General features: G+C 45.4%; 1 protein-coding gene across 3 annotated transcripts in view; it reads right to left on the bottom strand.

The window, feature by feature from the left end:
* Positions 1–2,662: 2,662 nt before the first annotated feature.
* Positions 2,663–26,940, bottom strand: part of DNAAF1 (dynein axonemal assembly factor 1) — a 69,332-nt gene continuing 45,054 nt past the window's right edge. For 2 of the 3 annotated variants that reach the window (XM_073581878.1, XM_073581886.1), the window contains exons 10-12: positions 12,616–12,690; positions 6,436–6,739; positions 2,663–2,857 (exon numbers count right to left, since the gene is read on the bottom strand). In XM_073581878.1, the coding sequence (XP_073437979.1) occupies positions 2,769–2,857; positions 6,436–6,739; positions 12,616–12,690 (468 nt within the window). In that variant the 3' untranslated portion in view covers positions 2,663–2,768. The remainder of the gene's footprint in view (positions 2,858–6,435; positions 6,740–12,615; positions 12,691–26,940) is intronic. The other variant, XM_073581893.1, reaches the window with a different exon arrangement.

Genomic DNA, 26,940 nt, shown 5'->3' with positions numbered 1-26,940 from the left:
CCTTCTTACACAGTTAGCAAACACAAAGTACCATAAGAACACTGGAGTGATGGTTGTTGGAAATGGGCCTCTATACGCCTATGAAGATATTGCATTACAAATCAGACATTTGCAGCTAGAATAGTCATTTACCACATTAACAATGTATAGAATGTACAGTGGGGCAAAAAAGTATTTAGTCAGTCAGCAATAGTGCAAGTTCCACCACTTAAAAAGATGAGAGGCGTCTGTAATTTACATCATAGGTAGACCTCAACTATGGGAGACAAACTGAGAAAAAAAAATCCAGAAAATCACATGTCTGTTTTTTTTTCCTTTTATTTGCATATTATGGTAGAAAATAAGTATTTGGTCAGAAACAAAATTTCATCTCAATACTTTGTGATATATCCTTTGTTGGCAATGACAGAGGTCAAACGTTTTCTGTAAGTCTTCACAAGGTTGCCACACACTGTTGTTGGTATGTTGGCCCATTCCTCCATGCAGATCTCCTCTAGAGCAGTGATGTTTTTGGCTTTTCGCTTGGCAACACGGACTTTCAACTCCCTCCAAAGGTTTTCTATAGGGTTGAGATCTGGAGACTGGCTAGGCCACTCCAGGACCTTGAAATGCTTCTTACGAAGCCACTCCTTCGTTGCCCTGGCGGTGTGCTTTGGATCATTGTCATGTTGAAAGACCCAGCCACGTTTCATCATCAGTGCCCTTGCTGATGGAAGGAGGTTTACACTCAAAATCTCACGATACATGGCCCCATTCATTCTTTCATGTACCCGGATCAGTCGTCCTGGCCCCTTTGCAGAGAAACAGCCCCAAAGCATGATGTTTCCACCACCATGCTTTACAGTAGGTATGGTGTTTGATGGATGCAACTCAGTATTCTTTTTCCTCCAAACACGACAAGTTGTGTTTCTACCAAACAGTTCCAGTTTGGTTTCATCAGACCATAGGACATTCTCCCAAAACTCCTCTGGATCATCCAAATGCTCTCTAGCAAACTTCAGACGGGCCCGGACATGTACAGGCTTAAGCAGTGGGACACGTCTGGCACTGCAGGATCTGAGTCCATGGTGGCGTAGTGTGTTACTTATGGTAGGCCTTGTTACATTGGTCCCAGCTCTCTGCAGTTCATTCACTAGGTCCCCCCGCGTGGTTCTGGGATTTTTGCTCACCGTTCTTGTGATCATTCTGACCCCACGGGGTGGGATTTTGCGTGGAGCACCAGATCGAGGGAGATTATCAGTGGTCTTGTATGTCTTCCATTTTCTAATTATTGCTCCCACAGTTGATTTCTTCACTCCAAGCTGGTTGGCTATTGCAGATTCAGTCTTCCCAGCCTGGTGCAGGGCTACAATTTTATTTCTGGTGTCCTTTGACAGCTCTTTGGTCTTCACCATAGTGGAGCTTGGAGTCAGACTGTTTGAGGGTGTGCACAGGTGTCTTTTTATACTGATAACAAGTTTAAACAGGTGCCATTACTACAGGTAATGAGTGGAGGAAAGAGGAGACTCTTAAAGAAGAAGTTACAGGTCTGTGAGAGCCAGAAATCTTGATTGCTTGTTTCTGACCAAATACTTATTTTCCACCATAATATGCAAATAAAAGGAAAAAAAAACAGACAATGTGATTTTCTGGATTTTTTTTTCTCAGTTTGTCTCCCATAGTTGAGGTCTACCTATGATGTAAATTACAGACGCCTCTCATCTTTTTAAGTGGTGGAACTTGCACTATTGCTGACTGACTAAATACTTTTTTGCCCCACTGTATTTCTGAGTCATTTAATGTTAGCTTCATTGGAAAAAACTGTGCTTTTCTTTCAAAAATAAAAAAAAGTCTAAGTGACCCTAAGCTTTTGAACGGTAGTGTGTGTGATATATATGTATATATGTATATATATATGAGATTTCAGATCTAGTCTCTCGAAAGCTGGGTCCCGAGATCCCATCTACGCAAGCGCTGGGGCCATTTTTTACCAGAACCACCGCACACACAGGGGAACCGGGGCTCTGGCCTGTCGCACAATGTCGGCAGTGCCCCGGGCAGCGCCGGACAGACACGCAGCACTGCTGGGCACCGGAGACACCCGCAGCACGGGCCAGCAACCGCCGGACACCCCCTGATCACGGCCTATGGTAAGGCATGTACGCTTTGTAAGACGCACCCCCATGGAAAGTAAGTATTTGGTCACCTAAATACATGCAAGATTTCTAGCTCTCACAGACATGTAACTTCTTCTTTAAAGGGAACCTGTCACCTCTTTTTTGGCCTATCAGCTAAAAATATCAGTTAATTGTCAGCTATGCATTCTACTGAAACCCCTTGACTCCCCATGTATCACCCATAAAAACCTTTTTTATTGCTCCCGCGTTGTATGGTAATGAGTTCGGTCCGGACCGATGGGCGTCGCTTCTGTTCCCTCACTCCACCCCTCCTTGGCTTGATGTACGCATTCCTTGCCATGAATATCGAAGATCGCGTAGAGATTTCGCGTCTGCGCATTCAAATGGGTTCTCGTGCGTGTGCAGTATGCTTTGCCCAACTGTAGGCAAAGCCAAAAAGCAGTAGTGGGCATGCGTGTGTATATATATATATATATATATATATATATATATATACACATATACACGGCATATGTCGTGAGTGGGTTAAAAGGATGAAAAAAAAACAGGTCTTCATATTATGTATTTCCACAAAGAAACAAAGAACATTCTTCACCATAAAACAGAACATAATTATAACCTTATCAACCCCCCTTCCTCATTTTCTGCTTTTTAATCCAAATCATATGTATAAACTTCTCCAGTCTCCTTCCCAGGAGTTAAGTAGTCCTCCGCTGTCTCGCCCTTGCTCTTGCAATTCTCTGCGAATGAATAAAAAGTTTTGAAGAACTGAATACTAAATCACTGAGAGAAAAATATTTACAACTATTAATATATTGATTAACAGCACTTAAGTGATGCCTGACCTCAATTTGCATTGACACTGCAGCCATTGGAGGCTATTATTGCTGGCTCCTGTCTCTGGCTGCCGCTCACTACTGTACTGCAGCCAGGAGCCGGCGATGATAGCCGGCGGCAATGACACAATGCGAGCATGGCTGCAGTGTCTGTGCAGAGCCTCTAATTGAGGTCAGGCAGCACTAGCTTGAGTGCTGTCAATCAAGATATGACAAAGTGTTCAGTATACAAATTGAGGGGGCATAGCGGTGCATTAATGGCAACTAAACCATTAAAATCACCTTGTTTTGATTTTCATAGTGGGCCCCTACATACTTGTGCAAGATATTTCATTCGGCCTAGTTTCTGATGATCTTCAGATAGGCCGACACATTTACTAAATATGTGCTATATACTGTACTTGTAAATGGTGCAAGAACCACTGAGAATTTGAAGATACAGTCATGGCTGAAAGTGTTGGCACCCTTACAATTGTTCAAGAAAATCAAGTATTTCTCCCAGAAAATTATTGCAATTACATGTTTTGCTATACAAATGTTCACTTCCTTTGTGTGTTAGAATAAAATAGGAAAATTAGAAATAACTTCACACAAAATCCCAAAAATGGGCCTGACAAAACTGTTGGCACCTTCCCAAAATTGTGGGTAAATAACTTTGCTTCAAGCATGTGATACTCGCTCAAACTCACTTATGGCGAGTAAAAGAATCTGTTGGGGTATGTGCACACGATCAGGAATTGGCAGCACTTTGAATGGCATTCAAAGCGCTGCCGGCTATCCAACGCAGGTGAGTCTACATGTGTTCCCTGAACCATGCGGATTCACCGCGTCCAATACATTGTACGGGTTAAATTTCTCTTGTGGAGACTAACCAGATAAATAGGCATGCTGCGGTCTGGAAAGAAGTACCGCATGTCCGTCTCTGCAGGTGATCCGCGGGCGTCTCTAGACGCACAGTGGACATGGGATTTCTTGAAATGCTATCCGCTATGCTGCAACATCTGGACGCTGTGGGTTGGGCGCTGCAGAAGTACGCAGTGTCCAACTTGCAGCGTTTACTGATCGTCTGCACATACCCTTAGTGAAAGAAAATGTGCATCAGCACTGCCCCATTGACTAAGGCTAGTTTCACACTTGCTTTTTTTTGCAGCGCGTTTTTCCCGCAAAAAAACGCATTGAAAAAACGCATACATAAGCATACAACTGCTGCGTTTTTTCAAGCATTTTTATGAGCATGCATGAAAAAAACGCAGCGTTTTTATGCGTTTGTATGCGTTTTTACCGCGTTTGCGTTTTTTTCCAACATTTTTAGGTGGCCCCTCACACTACCCAAACCATGACTTTACTAACCCTAACCCTGACCCTGACCCTAACCCTTAACCAAATCATACTTAACCCTAACCCAAACCCTAAACCCTAACTAACCCTAACCCTGACCCTAACCCTGACCCTTAACAAAACCATACTTAACCCTAACCCTGACCCTAACCCTAACCCTGACCCTAACCCTTAACAAAACCATACTTAACCCTAATCCTGACCCTAACCCTGACCCTAATCCTTAACAAAACCATACTTAACCCTAACCCTGACCCTAACCCTGACCCTAACCCTTAACAAAACCATACTTAACCCTAATCCTTAACAAAACCATACTTAACCCTAACCCTGACCCTAACCCTGACCCTGACCCTAACCCTTAACAAAACCATACTTAACCCTAATCCTGACCCTAACCCTGACCCTAACCCTTAACAAAACCATACTTAACCCTAACCCTGACCCTAACCCTGACCCCAACCCTAACCCTGACCCTAACCCTTAACAAAACCATACTTAACCCTAATCCTGACCCTAACCCTGACCCTAACCCTTAACAAAACCATACTTAACCCTAACCCTGACCCTGACCCTAACCCTGACCCTAACCCTTAACAAAACCATACTTAACCCTAATCCTGACCCTAACCCTGACCCTAACCCTTAACAAAACCATACTTAACCCTAACCCTGACCCTAACCCTGACCCCAACCCTAACCCTTAACAAAACCATACTTAACCCTAATCCTGACCCTAACCCTGACCCTAATCCTTAACAAAACCATACTTAACCCTAACCCTGACCCTAACCCTGACCCTAACCCTTAACAAAACCATACTTAACCCTAATCCTGACCCTAACCCTGACCCTAACCCTTAACAAAACCATACTTAACCCTAACCCTGACCCTAACCCTGACCCCAACCCTAACCCTGACCCTAACCCTTAACAAAACCATACTTAACCCTAATCCTGACCCTAACCCTGACCCTAATCCTTAACAAAACCATACTTAACCCTAACCCTGACCCTAACCCTGACCCCAACCCTGACCCTAACCCTTAACAAAACCATACTTAACCCTAATCCTGACCCTAACCCTGACCCTAACCCTTAACCAAACCATACTTAACCCTAACCCTGACCCAAACCCCAACCCTAACCCTGACCCTAACCCTAAACCCCCTTAACTAACCCTAACTCTAACCCAAACCCCTAAATTCCATGGTTAAAAAAAAAAACGCATATGCAAAAAAACGCATACATGAGCATGCCAGTGCGCACATATGCGCATCCATAGGCTATAATGGCCATTTTTAGCGCAAAACGTGCGCATATGTGCGCATGCGCTTTTTTGCAGGGCCAAAAAATGCAACATGCTGCGTCTGGAAAATACCAACGCACACCCCAAAAAAACGCAGCGCATGAAAATCGCATACATGCGCTTACAAGCGCGCAGGTATGCGCACCCATGTTAAATATAGGGGAAAAACGCATGCGCAGGTATGCGTTTTTTTCCAGCGCTAAAAAACGCAAATGTGAAACCAGCCTAAACGTTGGTCCGAGAGCGATTATCTGATAAAAATTGGATAGCATTCATCCAATGTACAGGTTGGTGTGAGCGAACCTTACAAGTGGTTATCCTGGACTTTTTTTTCCCCCCTATGGGTCTAAGCTAACTACCAGCCTGTGCTGCCTTGCAACAATCTATCCCAGTTCGGAACGCTCTCTCCTGGTCATAGACTATACCTGCTTCTTGTGAAGTGACATCGACAGAGCAGTTCCGTCTCTTCTGCTCTGCTCTGTCGATGGGGCGTCACTACTGCGCCCTCACTCCTCTTGTCTGAATTGGGGAGGTATGTGTTACTCTCTAATGTCTGATACTGTTTGTCCGTGCACTGTCTGAATTGTACAGCGCTGCGGAATATGTTAACAATATACAAATAAAAATTATTCTGAAAATAGCAGCTTGATCTGTATAATGTCATCCATCAGTCTTAATTACCTCTAGATGCAATGTTTTCAGTGCTTTCGGGGGAAACCTCAGCTCATCACTATTCTGCGCACCCCATTGCAGGGCTTCATATTTGCATTTTGTCATGCGCATGAGACCTGACATTGTTCTCCAACTAGATTCTAGAAGAAATATGAGTTAATTACCCGATGTCAGTGCCTCCATGGAGTCCAGATCGTGCTTCCTGTTTTGACTTTCTTCGTTGCCTCTTTCATCCAAGCATTCTTTACTTATTTCTTGGATAAGAGGACTTTTAGGCTTGGACATGGCAGCATCTGGATGAATATTCACAGACACTGACACATCAATGGCACTTGTAGTAAATATATCTAGATGGTGTGTCAGCTGCTTGTTGTCGTCCCCACTGACGGTGGTCACGTCTTCTTTCTCCCACTCACTATCACTCTCATCGCTGTCTGCAGATATCACTTCAATCTTTGGACGATATACCTGTTACAGGACAGGTAAAGAAAAATCATAAAAGACAAATATGACCTACAAGACAAGAAAAATACCTTCTATTATATTCACCAATGGGGCCGTCGAGTCCGATGGGCGTCGCTGTCTTCGTCCGGTGTCTCCTCTCTTGCGATGAAGACCTCCATTTTGCTTTGTGTGGATGACGCATCTGATGTCATCCAGTTTCCCTGGCATTGTGCTCCCTGTCGAGCGCACAGCAAAGTACTACAGTGCGCATGCACAGAAAAAGGCCGAAGAACCTAGGTGCTTGCACACTGAAGTACTTTACTCTGCCCAGAGAAGTAAGCATGCGCAGGAGCGCAATGCCAGGGACACTGTGTGGATGACATGGGATGTGTCATCCACACAAAGCATTCTAGGGATCTTCATGGCTATGGTTTTCTGGCGCAGTTATAAAGAATTATCTCATTGATGTGTCCATATGGTGCATTTTTATTACTGATACACAAGTTATGTGACGCTGATTATCTACATATGTTTGACCCCTAATGTTTACTGTATTAGTGATATACAATTAATAATATACAGATTTCTATTATATACTATACTGGTAACTGAATTTTATCATATATTATCTCTTCCCAACCAAAATACTTATATGTGGTATGTACTATATTGACACACGGAATTAGCATATTAGAATGCTGTATATCAGGGCTGAAAGGTACAGGCCTTACCTCAAATGGAAAAAACCTGGTGACAATTTCCCTTTAAACAATTAACTTTAATTTAAAAAAATAAATAAAAAATTATATATATATAGTGGTGTAGTAACCACTGAGTCCACTAGGGGGCGCTGTGTGGATGTCCCAGGAGAAAGTATGAATAGCAGAATACTGAATTGCCATTATGTATCTCAAAGTGGGTGGCATTGGGATGGAGACTTGTGTTGATCAGCAGTGATACTGCTGAGGTGTTGCTTCAATGTATAAGGGAGAAGTCTCCAGGTAACTAGAGAAATTGGCGGGGACCTGGTTACCTACAAACCCACCCAGGGGGTGTGTTTAAAGAACACTATGGTAAAGAGTGTGAGTGGTTGTAGGACCTTTAGTGAGGTCATAGTCATGTGATCACCTGTGGCTGTGGTTATGGACCATATAAGGTACCTGGGGTCTGGTCACATGAGAGAGCGCATGGATCTGATAGGGCCATGTGGAAGGTCCTGGCAGGCCTAGGTAGAGGAAGGTGGGCTACCTTCCTGAAGACCACGTGCTGAGGCTGCTGACCCGGTGAGGCCTATGTATACTGGCTGTATGTGAGGAGGGATAAGCCTCCTGTGTTTTTCTGAGGCTCCAGGACTGAGCCTGAAATAAAGGACATTGTTATGCTTGCTTTCGCCTGAGCTAAAGGCTATTCCTGTGTCTGGCTGCAGATAGAGCTCTGCTATGGACATTGCCCTGGCCTGTGTGTGAACAGGGTCTGAGGGAACACAGCCCAGCTAAGGACTGTTTATGTTGCTTTTGACTGCTGTGAAGGCTGGAAACCGTGTCTTGTTACTGTGAGGTTTATGGAGCAAATATACCGAAAGGACTCGTTTTAACCCTGAATGTGCCAGTGTCTACCGCCAAGACCTGCCTCAGTGGGTAATCCCCGACCACTCACATGGTGGAACGTTATAATATATATATATATATATATATATATATATATATAAATAAATAACACACACACATAAATACCGTATATACTCATGTATAAGGCTGGTTTCACATTAGCGTTTTTAGCGCAGCGCATCGTGCGCGTCTATGCGAATGCGTCATGCGCCCTATGGTTAACATGGCGGGCGCATGGTCTAGCTTTGCTCTTGCTCGTATGCGTTTTCGTGCGCATGCGCTTTTTGTAGTGTGTGCCTAGGCGCGCCCAACGCAAGCTGTTGCATTTTTAGGTCCGTCCAAAGGCGTAAAAAAAAACGCATGCGCACGCTTGAGCACAGAATGCGACTAAATGACGCATTACAGTCTATGGGAACGCTGGCGTGCGCATGGATATGCGCACGCCTGTGTTTAAAATCGCATGCGTTGAGTTAACATGGCTAGAAACTGGTTAAAAACGCATGCGCCTAAAAAACGAAAAAGCATGCAAAACGCATGATGCGTTTTTTTGCATGCATTTCTATTGTGCACAAAGCGCAGCCCTAAAAAATGCTAATGTGAAAGTAGCCTAAGCCAACCCCCCTAATTTTGCCACAAAAAACTGGGAAAACTTATTGACTTGTGTATAAGCCTAGGGTGGAAAATGCAGCAGCTACTGCTAGATTTCAAAAATAAAAAGAGATACCAATAAAAGTAAAATTAATTGAGACATCAGTGGTTAAATGTTTTTGAATATCCATATTGAATCAGGAGCCCCATATAATGCTTCGTACAGTTCATGATGGCCCCATAAGATGCCCCATACAAAATACGCCCCATATAATGCTGCACAAAGGTTAATGATGGGCCCCATAAGATGCTCCATAGAATAATATGCCCCACATAATGCTCCATAAAGGTTATGGCCCCATAAAATGCTCCATAGAATATGCCCCAATAAGATGCTCCATAGATTATTCCTCCATAAAATGCTCCATAGATTATGCCCCCATATGCTGCGCCATAGAATATGCCCCCATATGCTACCCCATAGAATATGCCCCTATATGCTGCCGCATAGACTATGCCCCTATATGCTGCTCCATAGAATATGCCCCAATATGCTTCCCCATAGAATATGCCCCCATATGCGTTCCCATAGAATATGCCCCCATATGCTGCTCTATACACGGTGTTCCAAATTATTATGCAAATGATATTTTTCTCTGATTTTCCTAAATAGTCGGTACAAATGTCAGTCAGTCTAATAAAAGTCATCACCGGTTAGAGTATACATCAAATTTTATTGAAGAAACCTCCCAATGATAACAGTATAATCTCCAAAATGAATAAAAACTCAAATTGCACTGTTCCAAATTATTAGGCACAGTAGAATTTCTAAACTTTTGATATGTTTTAAAGAACTGAAAATGCTCATTTGTGGAATTTGCAGCATTAGGAGGTCACATTCACTGAACAAAAAGGATATTTTGGAGTTAAATAGCTTAACAGGCCAAGTTACATGTTAACATAGGAACCCTTCTTTGATATCACCTTCACAATTCTTGCATCCATTGAAATTGTGAGTTTTTGGAGAGCTTCTGCTTTTTTTTTCTTTGCATGAAGTCAGAATAGCCTCCCAGAGCTGCTGTTTTGAGGTGAACTGCCTCCCACCCTCATAGATCTTTTGCTTGATGATACTCCAAAGGTTCTCTATAGGGTAGATGTCAGGGGAAGATGGTGGCCACACCATGAGTTTATCTCCTTTTATGCCTATAGCAGTCAATGACTCAGAGGTATTCTTTGCAGCATGAGATGGTGCATTGTCATGCATGAAGATGATTTTGCTCCTGAAGGCATGTTTCTGCTTTTTATACCATGGAAGACAGCTGTCAGTCAGAAACTCTATATACTTTGCAGAGGTCATTTTCACACCTTCAGGAACCTTAAAGAGCCCTACCAGCTGTTTCCCCATGATTCCGGCTCAAAACATGACTCCTCCACCTCCTTGTTGACGTCGCAGCCTTCTTGGGACATAGTGGCCATCCCCCAACCATCCACTACTCCATCCATCTGGACCATCCAGGGTTGCTCGACACTCATCAGTAAACAAGACTGTTTGAAAATTAGTCTTCATGTATGTGTGGGCCCACTGCAACCATTTCTGCTTGTGAACACTGTTTAGGGGTGGCCGAATAGTAGATTTACGCACCACAGCAAGCCTTTGAAGGATCCTACACCTTGAGGTTCGAGGGACTCCAGAGGCACCAGCAGCTTTGAATATCTGTTTGCTGGTTTGTAATGGCTTTTTAGCAGCCACTCTCTTAATCCAATGAACTTGCCTTTGCAGAAACCTTCCTCATTCTGCCTTTATCAGCACAAACATGTCTGTGCTCAGAATCAACCAAAAATCTCTTAACAGTACAATGATCACGTTTAAATTTTTGGGAAATATCTAATGTTTTCTTCTCTTGACCAAGGCATTGCACTATTTGATGCTTTTAAGCAGCAGAGAGATCCTTTTTATTTCCTAAATTCCTTGAAACCTGTGCCCTACTTAATAATGTGGAACATCATTCTTAAGTAGTTTTCCTTTAATTGAGCTCACCTGGTAAACTAATTATCACAGGCATTTGAGATTGATTTCAGTGATCCAAAGAGCCCTGATACACAATACCATCTATGAGTTTATTTGAAAAACAAAAAATAACATTTTTATGACACTTAAATCCAATTTGCATAATAATTTGGAACACAGTGTAGAATATGCCCCCATATGCTGCTCCATAGACTATGCCCCCATATGCTGCTCCATAGAATATGCCCCCATATGCTTCCCCATAGAATATGCCCCCATATGCTTCCCCATAGAATATGCCCCCATATGCTGCTCCATAGAATATGCCCCCATATAATATGCCCCCATATGTTGCTCCATAGAATATGCCTCCATACGCTGCCGCATAGAATATGCCCCCATACGCTGCTCCATAGACTATGCCCCCATATGCTGCCCCATAGTATATGCCCCCATATGCTGCCCCATAGAATATGCCCCCATATGCTGCCCCATAGAATATGCCCCCATATGCTGCCCCATAGAATATGCCCCAATATGCTGCCCCATAGAATATGCCCCCAGATGCTGCCCCCATATGCTTCCCCATAGAATATGCCCCCATATGCTTCCCCATAGAATATGCCCCCATATGCTTCCCCATAGAATATGCCCCCATATGCTTCCCCATAGAATATGCCCCCATATGCTGCCCCATAGAATATGCCCCCATATGCTGCCCCATAGAATATGCCCCCAGATGCTGCTCCATAGAATATGCCCCCAGATGCTGCTCCATAGAATATGCCCCCAGATGCTGCCCCATAGACTATGCCCCCATATGCTGCCCCATAGACTATGCCCCCATATACTGCCCCATAGAATATGCCCCCATATGCTGCCCCATAGAATATGCCCCCATATGCTGCCCCATAAGATGATCCATATATTATGCCCTCATATGCTGCTGCAAAAAAAAAAAAAAAAATGCCATACTACCCTCTCCTCGCTGGGGGCCAAGTGCCAGTGTCGCCCCTCGCTCAGGACCCAGCACCTGAGATATTCACCTGTCCTGGGTCCATCGCTGCTCACCGCTGTCTGCTGTGTCCTGTGTCAGTGACTGTTCAGCAAGGAGAGGGCGCAGTGCACACTAACCACGTCATCGCGCCCTCTGCTGGCTAAACGTCACTGACACAGGATACAGCAGACATCGGTGAGCAGCGTGGGAACGGGGACAGGTGAATATCGAATATACTTACCCCCTCCTGGCGCGGTCTCTGCAGCCCGGCTCCTCCTACGGTCTCCCTTCCTTCCTTCAGCGGTCAAGTGGTACCGCTCATTAAACTCATAAATATGCACATATTCATGAGTTTAATGAGCGGTACCACGTCACTGCTTAAGGAAGCAAGGGAGACCGTAGGAGAAGCGGTGGGGGGCTGCAGAGATGCGTCAGGGGGGTCAGTATGATCTCTGACACCCCCGCTCCCCCTCCCCTGTCGACCCCCAGGTATATGACTTGTGTATAAGCCGAGAGGGGGACTTGTAGCCCAAAAAAATGGTCTGAAAATCTTGGCTTATACAAGAGTATATACAGTATATATATATATATATATATATATATATATATATATATATATATATATATATATATATATATATTTTACGCGGGAGAAAATCGGCAGCATGTTTGCTCCATGGGCACATGCCCTAGTACATACCTGGTTAGTAGTAATGTTCTCCAGCATGTTTGGGGGCAGCTCACTAATGTCCCCATCTTCCAAATCTGGCAAATCCTATATAATAGACAATCAGAAGGTAACATTATTTTACACTGTACAGGCAAATTATCAGCACATTCAAGTTTCGACCTCGTTCACAAGTTACTGTTTCTCGTATGAGTGCTATCCGGGTTTTTCATGGATTACTCTCGTACCTGTGAAAGTCTACGGGCCATTGACTTTCCGTGATTTTGTGGCTGGCACAAAATCGAGACAACATGAGGGATCTTGATGCAAGCGTCAGCTGAAAATCACCAATGCAAGTTTATGGATCTGTGAAAAAATTTGGACACACTAGGACATTACCCGAGTGCAATTGATTATGAAATAAGGGATTTTTTTTTTTTTACATATGAAAAAACTGATGAAAATTGGAACAAAGTGTGATAAAATTCTGCTGAAAATCACTGATGAAACTTGAAGTGTGAATGAGGCCTTAAAGAGTACCCACCACCAACCAGCATGCCACAACGCCAAACATGTTGTACTGTAACTTGCAGCAGATTTTCAGTGCATAAGCCACACTGAAAATCAGTAGCAATACAGCAGAAGGTGAATTCACATGCTGTTGAATTGCTGCAGATTTTGAGAGTGAATTGTGAGCTGAAAATCTGCCACAATCTATGGTATAATATATGCGGAGTTGGGGATGCAGTTGGCAGTGACATCATGAACTCCCATTGTTTGCACGCTGACGTGAGCTGTCGGCTTCAGAAGAGGAAGCTGCGTGGGGGGGGAGCAGAGAGAAGATGAGTAGAATCACTTATTTTTTTGTTAAAGTTTAAAAATTGTCAAAATTTCGTGAAAATAAAAATTAAGAGGAAAAAAAACACATTTTTTTCCACAAAAATCATCTTTTAGCCCCAATTTTTTTTAATTTCACAAGGGTAACAGGAGAAAATGGATCCAACAAAAAAAAAAAAAAATGCAATTTCTATTGAGTACACCAATACCCCATATGTGGGGAAAAACAACTATTTGGGTGCACGGCAGGGCTCGGAAGGGATGGACCACAGTTTGACTTTTTGAACGCAAAATTGTTTGGAATCTAGAGAAGATGCCATGTCGCCTTTGGAGAGCCCCTGATGTGCCTAAACAGTGGAAACGCCCCCCTCCAAGTATCCCATTTTGGAAACTACACCCCACCTCACAAAACTTATTTAGGTGTGTGGTGAGCAGAAATTTATAACATTGAGCCGTGAAAACAAAAAAAAAACACACACATTTCTTCCACAAAAATGTTATTTTAGCCCCATTTTTTTAATTTTCACAAGGGTAACAGGAGAATATGGACTCCAAAAATTGTTGTACAACTTCCGCTAAGTACGCCGATACCCCGACGTACTCAGTACGACAGGGTTTGGAAGGAGTGACATTTTGGAATGCAGATGTTGATGGCATGGTCTGCGGGCCCCATGTTGTGTTTAGAGAATCCCTGATGTGCCTAAACAGTGGAAATCCGCCACAAGTTACCCAATTTTGTCCCTTTGGCGGTGTGTTTGCCTCAGAAAATTTTCTGCTGAAGTGTTTAACTACTAGCCGAATTTTATATAGACGATTAAAGTTAAGATCCCCTCGGGGAGGACGCTGCCCATCATCACTATAATGCAAACATTTTTGGATCGTGTCAAATCGAGGCATTGTCATGGCCATACGGAATACCGGTGTCCTGTAGAGTATATCAGTTCTCCAGAATTGCCGAAGCTCTGTTTTTCTAACTTTAGCCTTATGCAGCACAATTCCCCCAAAATCTCATAATTTCTGCTGCATTTACAGGGGCCCATCTGGCGTATGATGACGTGGGACTTTGGGTGACAAATTGTTGGGCATACAAGTTTGTCTAGGCCACCATAAGATTTATTACATCCTCGTTGAAAAACAATTAGAAACACTCAATTTCAGTGAGGCCAGTGGTGTCAAACTGGATTCCTATGAACATGACTGTTAGCACAACTATGTCCATGGTGCTCAAGTAGGATCCAAATCCATATAAAGTTATATATAAACTTGGCACACACAATGTGGATGCAGTGGAAAAATGTACATACAGTAGACGTTTCGGTCACAGCGACCTTCAAAAATGTAAGGTGGGACAACAGGGCAAAGTGTCCCCTAAACAAAGGTGGAGGACTTGAGTAGTGATGATATAGCTATATCAATCAGGGAAATGGTGTGGAGAGAGGACGCGGTATCCACCGATAGTCACACGTTTTTTTTACAGCTTTGTCACATTGCTGTGATTGGCTAGTTAGAATCGATCAGCCCATCACAGCAATCGCTGTCGCGGGGGGGGGGGGCAGTACGTGCATCTTAACTTGGTTATCGTGTGATCCAGTGCGGTGACCAGAAATAGCGGTGCCGTACATATGTGGCGCCCCTGAGGGTTCAGTTGCTACAGAGGTACTGCATCTCCTCCTGAGGTGTGGTACCCCACTATCCAGGTAAGGTGGAGACACCTGTCCACACTCCAACACTCACATCCCACACACCAGTAGTGTAGCAGAGCACCCTTTGTGGCTCACTGCTTGGAACACGAGGAGTGCTGGGAGGTGGGTGGAGCTTAGACTGCACAAGAGAGCGGGAGAATGTTAGGAAGTGGTCAGTTAGTGAGAGATGACCCCCAGAGAGGGATGGAGTGAAAGCAAGTGCTTCAGCCGACTGTTGTGAGTTGGAGCTGTGGGCACGGGAAAGAGCAAGAGAACGCCTGATTCTTCAGAAGGTAGATAGATTGGTAAGGAACGTGGGGAGAAGAGAACTGAGGACAAGTGTGAGAGCAGAGCCCTTCCTTAAATTAAAGCGCATGGTCCGGAGACCGGTATCCGAGGCTGTATGGAAACTGATGTTCCTGCAACAGAAACAGGAGGAATAGGAGTTGTCATCACTTTATTCCCATTTAAGACTAGGGGGTACAATAGCAACGTGTGTGAGTCGGGACATGGTAGTAGGAAGTCCCCGAAGCGGGCTACAGCTGTCTGCCGTACGAGTGGAGTTCTAAGTAACATCAAGAAGGAGGAACTTGAGTTTAATTCACAACTACAAGTACTTCAGATTAAGCTCTTTCGATCTCTGCTCTGAATCAACTCCTGTGTTTCTCCACTCCATTCAATGTCAGCAAGCAGTTAATCCTGAATGCTATATATGTGTTTTCAACTATGCAAGCTTATATCTGGTATATAGTTATTTCAACTTACTCTGCTTGTCCCCTTATGTTGTGAGGTCAAGAAACTTTTCAAAGTGCTTTAAGATCCATGTAGTGCTGGACATCTGTTTATCTGACCACAACATTTATTGGGTCTTGCTGTCTCAATTTAGTTTGATTGATTAACGAGAAGCGTGAGAACAAAAAAAAAAAAAAAATCTAAGCCTTAGCCTCCTATATATTCAGACATAGCTTGGGGGAGCATTTATGCACATGTAATCGAAGTACATGTATCAAAGTACGAGGCAGGTATAACATGGCAGTTAGACAGGGCAGGAGACAGGTAAGACATTTATATACATCTACTCCCTGTACCTTTGAATTACAACAAATATATACCATATTCATTTGTGTAATTTATATCCTGGCAGCTGCATTCACACACATCCACCGCCCTGGCATTAACTCTACACTCCATCCATATAGGCCCCTAACTCCTTTCCTGTCCTATGCATAGCACTCACGCTCTTTTCACATTGTTAAATTGCACAGATCCAGTCAGTCCCACCATTCAACATAAGAGACGCTCCCATAAATCACTTAACCATCTGCTCACTCTTTTTACTCTCCTTCTCCTAGTCGCAGGAGACATTGCTCCCAACCCTGGTCCCCCATGTTACAGAAAGTCAAACCCCCGAACTGCTACACTCAGAAACCCCTCTAATCTTCTTAATAATCCCTGCATGCCATCTGTCTCTCTTAATTGTGCACTTTGGAATTCTCGCTCAGTGTGTAACAAACTCTCCTTCATTCATGACTTTTTCCTTTCTAATTCTCTTAACCTTCTGGCTATTACTGAAACCTGGATCCAGCAGTCAGACAATACCACTTCTGCTGCTGCTCTTTCATATGGGGGACTACACTTCTCTCATACCCCAAGATCAGACAATAGAGCAGGTGGAGGCATTGGTCTCCTCCTATCACCAAAATGTACCTTTCAGGTTATCCCTCAACTACCCTCACTAGTCTTCCCTTCTTTTGAGGTTCATGCCATCAGACTCTACACCCCCTTCTCCATACCCTTGTCAACAGTTCCTTGATCATTTTGCCACTTGGCTTCCACATTTTCTCTCCTGTGACATCCCTACCCTCATCATGGGAGATTTCAACATCCCCATTGCTCTTCCCCTCTCCCCATCTGCTACTCACCTTTTATCTCTAACCTCCTCGTTTGGCCTTTCACAGCTTACTAATTCTCCAACGCATGAAGACGGAAACTCCCTCGACTTGGTCTTCTCTCGGCTTTGTGCAGTGGATGATTTTTCAAACTCCCCTCTCCCGCTCTCTGACCACAATCTTCTCTCATTCTCTATCAAGAACTGCCAGGCTGCTCAGGTCACCCCCACTGTCCATACTTATAGAAAGATACAGGCCATTAACACCCAGAAACTTTTGAAGAACTTGCAGTCTTCATTGGCCCCTATCTCCTTCCTCTCATGTCCTGATTCTGCATTGAAGCATTACAGTGAAACACTTCAAAGTGCCCTGGATGAATTTGCACCCCCTATAAATAGAACACCACAACACAGACAGCGACAACCCTGGCACACCCTGCAAACTCGTTTCCTGCAGCGGTGCTCCAGGTGTGCCGAACGTCTGTGGAGAAAAACCAATCTACACGAAGATTTCATCCATTATAAGTTTATGCTTAGAACATACAACACTGCCCTTCACCTCTCCAAACAAACCTATTTCAACACCCTCATTACCTCACTGTCCAATAATCCTAAACGTCTCTTTGATACTTTTCATTCTCTACTCAACCCAAGAGTACAGGCCCCAACCACGGAGCTCCAAGCTGAAGATCTGGCCAATTACTTCAAAGAAAAAATTGACCTGATCCGACAGGAAATTATCTCCCAATCACCTCATACCATGCACTGTCCTCCCTCCCCCACTACATCTAGCTCACTCTCTGATTTTGAACCAGTCACAGAAAAAGTAAGCAGGCTCCTTGCATTTTCTCGCCCAACCACTTGCACCAGTGACCCATTTCCGTCACATCTCCTCCAGTCCCTTTCCCCTGCTGTCACCCCTCACCTAACTAAAATATTTAACCTCTCTCTCTTCTGGTATCTTTCCCTCCTCATTTAAGCATGTCATCATACATCCACTACTTAAAAAACCATCCCTCGACCAAAACTGTGCCGCTAACTATAGACCTGTATCTAATCTTCCCTTCATCTCTAGAGTCCTGTAACGCCTGGTCCACTCCCGTCTTATCCGCTATCTCTCAGAAAACTCTGTTCTCGACCCTCTCCAATCCGGTTTCCGCTCTTTACACTCCACTGAAACTGCCCTCACTAAAGTCTCTAATGATCTACTAACAGCTAAATATAATGGTCACTACTCCATGCTAATTCTCTTGGATCTCTCTGCAGCATTCGACACTGTGGATCATCAGCTCCTCCTCACTATGCTCCGTTCCATTGGCCTCAAGGACACCGTTCTCTCCTGGTTCTCCTCCTATCTCTCTGACCGCTCCTTTACTGTATCTTTTGCTGGTTCCTCCTCCTCTCACCTTCCCCTTACAGTAGGGGTTCCTCAAGGATCGGTTCTAGGCCCCCTCCTCTTCTCCTTGTACACTGCCGCTATTGGTCAAACAATCAGTAGATTTGGTTTCCAGTACCATCTCTATGCTGATGACACCCAATTATACGCTTCTTCTCCTGACATCACGCCAGCCTTTCCAGACACCAACGATTGTCTAAACGCTGTGTCTAATATCATGTCCTCACTATATCTGAAAATGAACCTGTCACACACTGAACTCCTTGTGTTTCCTCCCTCTACTAATGTACCTATACCCGACATTGCCATTTCCGTGTGTGGTTCCACTATTACTCCCCAGCAACATGCCCGTTGTCTTGGGGTCATACTTGACTCCGAGCTTTCCTTTGCCCCCCACATCCGATCACTGGCTCACTCTTGTTATCTGCACCTCAAAAACATTTCTAGAATTCAACCTTTTCTTTCTTTTGACTCTGCAAAAACTCCTACTGTTTCTCTTATTCATTCTCGTCTCGACTATTGTAACTCTCTTCTAATCGGTCTCCCTCTTACCAAACTCTCCCCTCTCCAATCTGTCTTGAATGCTGCAGCCAGGATCATTTGACTTACCAATCGTTACACCGATGCCTCTACCTTCTGCCAGTCATTACACTGGCTACCCATCCACTCCAGAATCCAGTACAAACTTATTACCCTCACCCACAAAGCACTCCATGGCTACATCTCCTCCCTTGTTTCAGTATACCACCCTACCCGTGCCCTCCGTTCTGCTGATGACCTGAGGTTAGCATTCTCAATAATCAGAACCTCTCACTCCCATCTCCAAGACTTTACACGTGCTGCGCCAGTTCTTTGGAATGCACTTCCCAGGCCAATACGATTAGTCCCCAATCCCCACAATTTTAAGCATTCCGTGAAAACGCATTTATTCAGACTGGCCTACCGCCTCAACACATTAACCTAATCTATCCCTGGGTGGCACAGTCAAAAGTTTTACCATAACCACTGTGAGGTAGCGCTGTCATTTAAGTAGGGGATCACTCGCTTGGCAGCCACAAAATCAGATCCGGCACAGGTTTTCCATAAACCAGTATAGTCCATGCGGCTTATTAAACATCATAAACCATGACCAGCAATCAATGGCATAGCGTCCATGACAGAGCTTCTCTCTGTTAGCAATGTCCAATATGCAGGCTTTTCAGCCTCACAGTTATATCTCACCCCGTCAGGGTTCTCTCATGGCTGCTTCTCCATACTGCAGACATTCATTCCCTCCAGGGAACTCTCAGGCACTTGCAGCCATTACTCACAGCGTCCACACGTGCTATCAGGCAGGAAGCCCCATCTCAGCGGGACCTTCCACACTGGACCAACCGGGTCCAAGCATTCACCCCCATGTGACCTACCCTGGCCACATTATATGGTTGATAGCCACGCCCACCGGGTCACATGCCTCTGACCTCATCACAGGTCCTTCAAGCCTTTACACACTCTTTACAATAGTGCTTTAAACACACCCCCTGGGTGGGTTTGTAGGTAACCTGGCTAGCCCATCTCCCTAGTTACCTGGAGACTTCTCCCTTACACATTGAAACAACACCTCAGCAGTATCACTGCTGATCAACACATAACTCTCCATCCCAAAGCCACCCACTTTGAGATACATAACGGCCATTCAGTATTCTGCCATTCATCCTTTCTCCTGGGACATCCACACAGCGCCCCCTAGCGGACTCAGTGGTTACTACACCACATACCTTCCCCCTCTGTTCAAACTTGTGGGGTTGAACACACATTACACCAGGGTCTCGCGACCGGGCACTCACTACACCTTGCCCCACAGGTCGAGAGAACCGTCTCCATCTGTCATACGGCCTCATTCCTACGTTAGACCTCCCCCGCCTCCAGCAGTCAGAATATCGGTCATTGGCTTTGACCCTCCAGTCACGGTCTGTCTGCATCGTCAGACACTGGTTAGTCACCATCCTTTCTCTATCTACGCATCTTGTAACAAATGGTACCCCACCACATCTAAGTTTACTTTTCAGTGAATTAACCTCACAGTTCTTTGCATCTGCTGTCTCTGTAGCAACCTCCAGTTCACACTGTAATCTACGGTGTAATCTTCCACCTGGCGTTTCAACTGTTTCAGACGCACATCATTTCCCACCGCCAGGTCTTGGTACTGCACAGAATTACGCCTTTCATCATCCATTTGCCTTAGTACAACCTTCATTTTTTTTCTCCGTACGACGTACTTGTTTGCTAGCAGATTGTCGCACTTTAATTTCGGCATCAAGCTGTTCCTCCAGTAGTGCAACCTTTGCTTCTAAGTCCTTATTATGGCGAACTAATTGCTGACGGGCATTCTCATTCTTCTGAGCCTTACTACGTTCTGTCTTCAGATCAGCATCCATCTGGTCAACCTGAAGTGTGGCCTTTCTCAGCTTGTCATTGGCTAATTCAACGTTGCAGTGTTCTTCCTCCACTTCTTCAAGCTGAACAATGCGAGACTCTAACCACCTCTTTTCTTCCAAAGCCAGAGCACTTTCACCTCTGTTGTTGGCAATCACATCAGCCAGTTCATCTTTTTCCTGCTGTGCTTGTCTTTTAGCACACTCTGCAGCAGCAAGCTCCATCTGCAAACGAATCACCTCTGCTTCCATACTTTTCAGTTTCTTTTTGTCTTCACACGATTCCTCACTCAGGCCTGGCCGCTGTTAAGTCTTTGTCCCACTTCTTCTCCCGCAGAAGACCTCTTACAGTTTGTTAGTACTCCTACCTCTTCTCTGAGGGACTTATTCAGACTTGCCACGATGCCAGGTGACCTTTGAGCTCGAAGACTTCTTTCTCTAGGTCACCTAGTCTGCACTCCCTTTCTCTCTCAGAGCCACAGTCACCCCTAGAGTGAGTCACGCCGATCATCCGAGTCAACCCTCCAGTTACCCTCTGACCGTGTGTCCACTCCAGTCACCTCATCTCCCAGCCCACCATCTGTCTTGTCACGAGACGTCAGGTCCGTCAGTTGGGCAGATGTACTTCTTTTCCCGGTCAGCTCTACCTCTGACCTGTCCACGTCAGGAGCCGTCACTGTCTCAGTGTCTGCTGGCCCCACAGTCGAAACATCTCCATCGTCCGACCATACGTCATCGAACAAAACAAAGTCCCGGCCCCTCTCCAAGGCATAGACTAAGTCCCGTGGGATCCCGCCCCCTTGGCACACACCACCTTTGGTCCCCTCAAACAATACTCGTTCTACTGCATAGTTCACCGTGACCCCATGTTTACTGCGAACCCTGGCGTTTTTCTCGGTAGAGATAAAACGAGCGGAGTTCCTGTCAGAGTTACATGATTCTCTGCGTCCAGTCTACCAGAGACTCCTTCCCGGTGCAGCATCACGGTACACACCTGTGGCCCGTCATTATCCTGAAAATACATGCCGCACTCCTCAAAACTCATACAGACACACTGCGGTTCCCCAGACATACCCACTGAGGCAACCAGTGCTGCCATTTCCTGAACCACCCCAATATGGGTCACCGCCCCCTCCCGGGACTCCACCCCTTTTTGGATTACCACCCTAATTTGGGTCACCGCCCCTCTCTGGGACTTCACCCCCTTTTGGGCTACCACCCTGATTTGGGTCACCGCCCCCTTCTGGGACTCCACCCCCTTTTGAGCCACCACCCCGATTTGGGCCACCGCCCCCTTTCGGGATTTCCCCATGTCCATTATACCGGTCTCCTTAGACCACAGTTCACACAACAGTTTGTCTCTTTTACGATACCACACAAGTCTTTGTTGGCACCACCACAGCTCCTGCTGTCACCGATCACCGACACCACACCAGTTCCTTCTGGCGCTGCCACAGCTCCTGCTGCGCCATCTTTGTGGACCCGCCGATCCACCGGAAGCCGCTTGTCCCCTTCGTAACCCTGCCGAGTTACCGGAAGCCACTTGTCACCTTCTTGACTCCCACTGAGCCACTGCAGGCTGAGTTGAGAAAAGAAGAAAAAAAAAAAAAACACAAAAACTCACGTGTCCTGTCTGTGTGCTATTCAGGACGTACTGTCTCCACCTGAGACCGTCCAACACACAGGGCGCACCGGGTGCTATTCAGGGAGCGGCCCTCCTCCCAGGGTTTCCCAACACACCGGCCTCACCAGGTCCAGGGGCTCAGCGGGTGCTCTTCAGGACTTCAATCTCCTGCCTGAGACTGCCCAACACTCACGCCTCACCAGGTCCAAGGTCATACCTCATGCTCCAGGGAGTCGATTCTTCTCCTAGAATCTCCCAACACTGACCCTCCAGGTACACAGTCTTACTCACTCACCCAGGTCAGTACAACACGAACACCTGTCCGTTACCTGTGTCGGCCACACATGTCCTCGGATACCTCTTCTCCACAGAGGCACCCTATCAATCACCAGTCTCTTTCTCACTGACCCCGGTCAGTACAACATGGTTTTCACGACCGTCACCTGCTGGCCGCGCAGGTTCTCGGACCCCTCTACCGCAGAGGTATCCTATAAGTCTCTTTCTCCTGGGGAAACGGGCTCACCGATTCGGACAGTGCCTTACTCACTAGGCCGCCCCACGGTTCCAGAACCACAGCCGGGCAGTGGCTTCCCCAACTGTCAGCCCTCCTGGTTCAGCCTTGCCAGCACTGTAACATATGCCTTCGGAAACCGTTGCCCTTAGCAACCGAAACTTTGCAGTCCTTTTCCGTTGCCCCTAGCAACAAGGCTACAATATTGCCCTTTGCAATTCTCCACCACATGTGAGGTAGCGCTGTCATTTAAGTAGGGGATCACTCGCTTGGCAGCCACAAAATCCGATCAGGCACAGTTTTTCCATAAACCAGTATAGTCCATGCGGTTTATTAAACATCATAAACCATGACCAGCAATATATAAACGGCATAGCGTCCATGACAGAGCTTCTCTCTGTTAGCAATGTCCAATATGCAGGCTTTTCAGCCTCACAGTTATATCTCACCCTGTCAGGGTTTTCTCATGGCTGCTTCTCCATACTGCAGACATTCATTCCCTCCAGGGAACTCTCAGGCACTTGCAGCCATTACTCACAGCGTCCACACGTGCTGTCAGGCAGGAAGCCCCATCTCAGTGGGACCTTCCACTCTGGACCAACCGGGTCCAAGCATTCACCCCATGAGACCGATCCTGGCCACATTATATGGTCCATAGCCACGCCCACCGGGTCACATGCCTCTGACCTCATCACAGGTCCTTCAAGCCTTTACACACTCTTTACAACAGTGCTTTAAACACACCCCCTGGGTGGGTTTGTAGGTAACCTGGCTCGCCCATCTCTCTAGTTAGCTGGAGACTTCTCCCTTACACATTGAAACAACACCTCAGCAGTATCACTGCTGATCAACACATAAGTCTCCATCCCAAAGCCACCCACTTTGAGATACATAACGGCCATTCAGTATTCTGCCATTCATCCTTTCTCCTGGGTCATCCACACAGCGCTCCCTAGCGGACTCAGTGGTTACTACACCACACTACGTTCCCCGCATCATGTTCCCACATGCTTTATGCATCCATTAGCCCTCTGTGTCTGTACTGTTACACACTTAACATTATTGCTGGTCCAAACAATCAGGGCAATTGTTACCACCCACCTTTCGTGTCTACCTTTTTCCTCATAGACTGTAAACTTGCGAGCAGGGCCCTCATTTCTCTTGGTATTTGTTATAATCTATGTGATTGTTATGCTGTAATGTCTATTGTCTGTACAAATCCTCTCTGAAATGTAAAGTGCTGCGGAATATGTCGGCGCTATAGAAATAAAATTTATTATTATTAAGCGCTAGTGAGGAGAAGTTCAGAGAAGGCACATGTTGGAGGAGTGCTGGAAGGGTGTACTTCACTTTGCCTGGGAGTTGGCTGAGCCCCTGACCTGGAGGACACGGCACTGAAGCAGGCATCTGTGTGCACCAGACTGAGTAAAGCCTTGGAATTACATGCCACTGTGTCCTCCGCCTTCTTTCTGCGCCACGCTTCCCGCACTGTTACATCTTCCTCTCTACACTACCTCACCATCTACCCACTCATCTATACTGCCCTAGGACTACAGCTCTACCTGTGGGGAGCTTCTACATCTCAGCTGCATCACAACATCTGTTCCAGAGAAGCAACACTGCAGCGCTGGTCAAACAGACCACAAACCACAGGTGGCGTCACGAATCACTACAATAACTTTATCCCCATCAATCCTCCCCTTTTACATTGACTGCCTGAGGCCATGGACCGGGTCATTGCCACTGTGACATCTCCAATTGACATCAACGGGCCCGGCACAGAGTACCCAACGGCCTCCGGGGCGAGTCACATATACTGGGCTTTGCAGGAACGCAGCTCTCGCAGCGCCATATATATACATGGCGCATGTCATAAAGGGGTTAACCCCTTAGTGACTGGGCCAAATTTTTGAAATCTGACCAGTGTCCCTTTATGTGGTAATAACTCTGGAATGCTTCAACAGATCCCAATGATTTTGAGATTGTTTTTTTTTTTGTGACATGTTGTACTTTATGATAATGATAAATTTATTTCTAAATGTTTTGTGTTTATTTATAAAAAATATCAGAAATTTGACAAATGTAAAAAAATTTTGCAGTTTTCAAACTTTGAATGATTATCCCTTTAATCCAGATAGTCATACCACAGTAAAACATTGATAAATAACATTTCCCTTATGTCTGCTTTATATCAGCACCATTTCTAAAATATTATTTTATGTTGTTAGCTTTTTAGGAGGTTTAAAAATGTAGCAGTAATTTTTCATTTTTTCGAGGAAATTTACAAAACTTATTTTTTCAAGGACCTATTCAGGTTTGAAGTGACTTTTGGGGTCCTAGATATTGGAGAACCTCCAAAGTAAACAGCACCCCTCGACATATCGAAAACTGCTGTCAGGTATTTTATTAACCCTTCAGGTGTTGTTAAGAAATGAATGCAAAGTGGCATAACAGGAATGAAAAAATGTATTTTTATCATCTAAATGTCGCTAACGTTTGAACAGGCCACTATAGCCGGCAGACTCTAAGGCCGCTATTTCGCTGTGAATTGCCATGGCAATCATCAGGACGACAAAATCATGATCTCAGGGTGCCAATGGAGTTAATGAGGGAGCTCCCACACTCCGTTAACCATTTATAGGATGTAGTCACTATTGACAGCAATATCTAAGGGGATAAACAGATATGGACGGTGACAACACTGACCGTGGCTGATGCAGCAAGTTGTCAGCTATAGTGTACAGCCGACAGCTGCTGGATTGTCACCGGTATGGGGATGCTATTCTCTTATAACTCAGGTCAGTAAAAAGACGTATTGGCTGTCATTAAGGGGTTAAAGAACAGAGGCAGAATGGGGGACATATATACCAGGATGCGGGGGGGGGGTAAATATGCCAGGATGGTGGATACTTACACCAGCATGGGACCAAGGATAAGGGACATATATACCAGGGTGGAGCCTAGGACAAGGGACAAATATACCAGGAGACATGATTATATATATATATATATATATATATATATATATATATATATATATATATATATATATATACACACACACAGTATGTATATATGTATGTGCGTACATATATATATCAGAATGGGCGACATATATACTAGGATGGGCCCAGGATGGGGGGGCATTTATTCCATTAATGAGCCCAAGATGAGGGACATTACTACTTAATGGGGGAGGAGGTGCAACATGTATGTCCTTATGGGTCCAAATCTTACACTGGGGGCCATCGGACTCTAGGTACGCCACTGATCAGCAGCACATCCCACTTACACAAGACAATGTGCTGTAGATAACGATGACCATTATACCGGCATAAACTATCCACTTTGCTCATTAATCAAGTGATTGGCAGTTTGTGCACATGGGCCGATAAACGGAATGTGTACTCTAATGTACGCTCGTATGGATATTATCGGTCCATGTAAGGCCTCTTTCACACATCCGGTGTTGGAAATCCGGCGTGGTGCGGCGAAAAGATGGAGAGCCGGATGCGGCTGGGAACGCAGGGTATGCGGCGCAACTTACAGCGCCGGATTAGCTGTAAAGAAGTCGGGGAAGAAAAGCGAGGCTGGTGAGGAGAGAGAGAGAGGAGAGCGAGAGGAAGGAGAGAGAGAGCGCTCTGCGCATGCGCACAGGGTCAAATGGTGCATGCGGCGGCCGGATCAGGTGTAAACCTGATCCGGCGGCCGGAATGTGCCATAGAATAACATTGTCCCACAGAGCCAGGAGGGCCGCATCCGGCTTTTTGCGCCAGACAAAAAAACGCTGCAGCATGCGCCCTGTCCGGCCGCCGGACGGGAGAATTCTGCTGGATCCGGTAAAAACCGGAACAAACGGAAGCACATGCGGCGCAATCCGGCACATGTGCTTCTCAATGACAAAAAAACGCATCCGGCGTTAAAAAAAAAAAAAACGGATCCTTTTTTTACACACATGCCGGATTGTGCCTGACGGCACAAACCGGATGTGTGAAAGAGGCATTAA

Source organism: Dendrobates tinctorius, unplaced genomic scaffold, assembly GCF_039654945.1.
Source record: "Dendrobates tinctorius isolate UK_male_01 unplaced genomic scaffold, ASM3965494v1 ptg000009l, whole genome shotgun sequence".
Taxonomy (NCBI): domain Eukaryota; kingdom Metazoa; phylum Chordata; class Amphibia; order Anura; family Dendrobatidae; genus Dendrobates; species Dendrobates tinctorius.
This window is presented reverse-complemented; position numbering and strand designations above follow the sequence as displayed.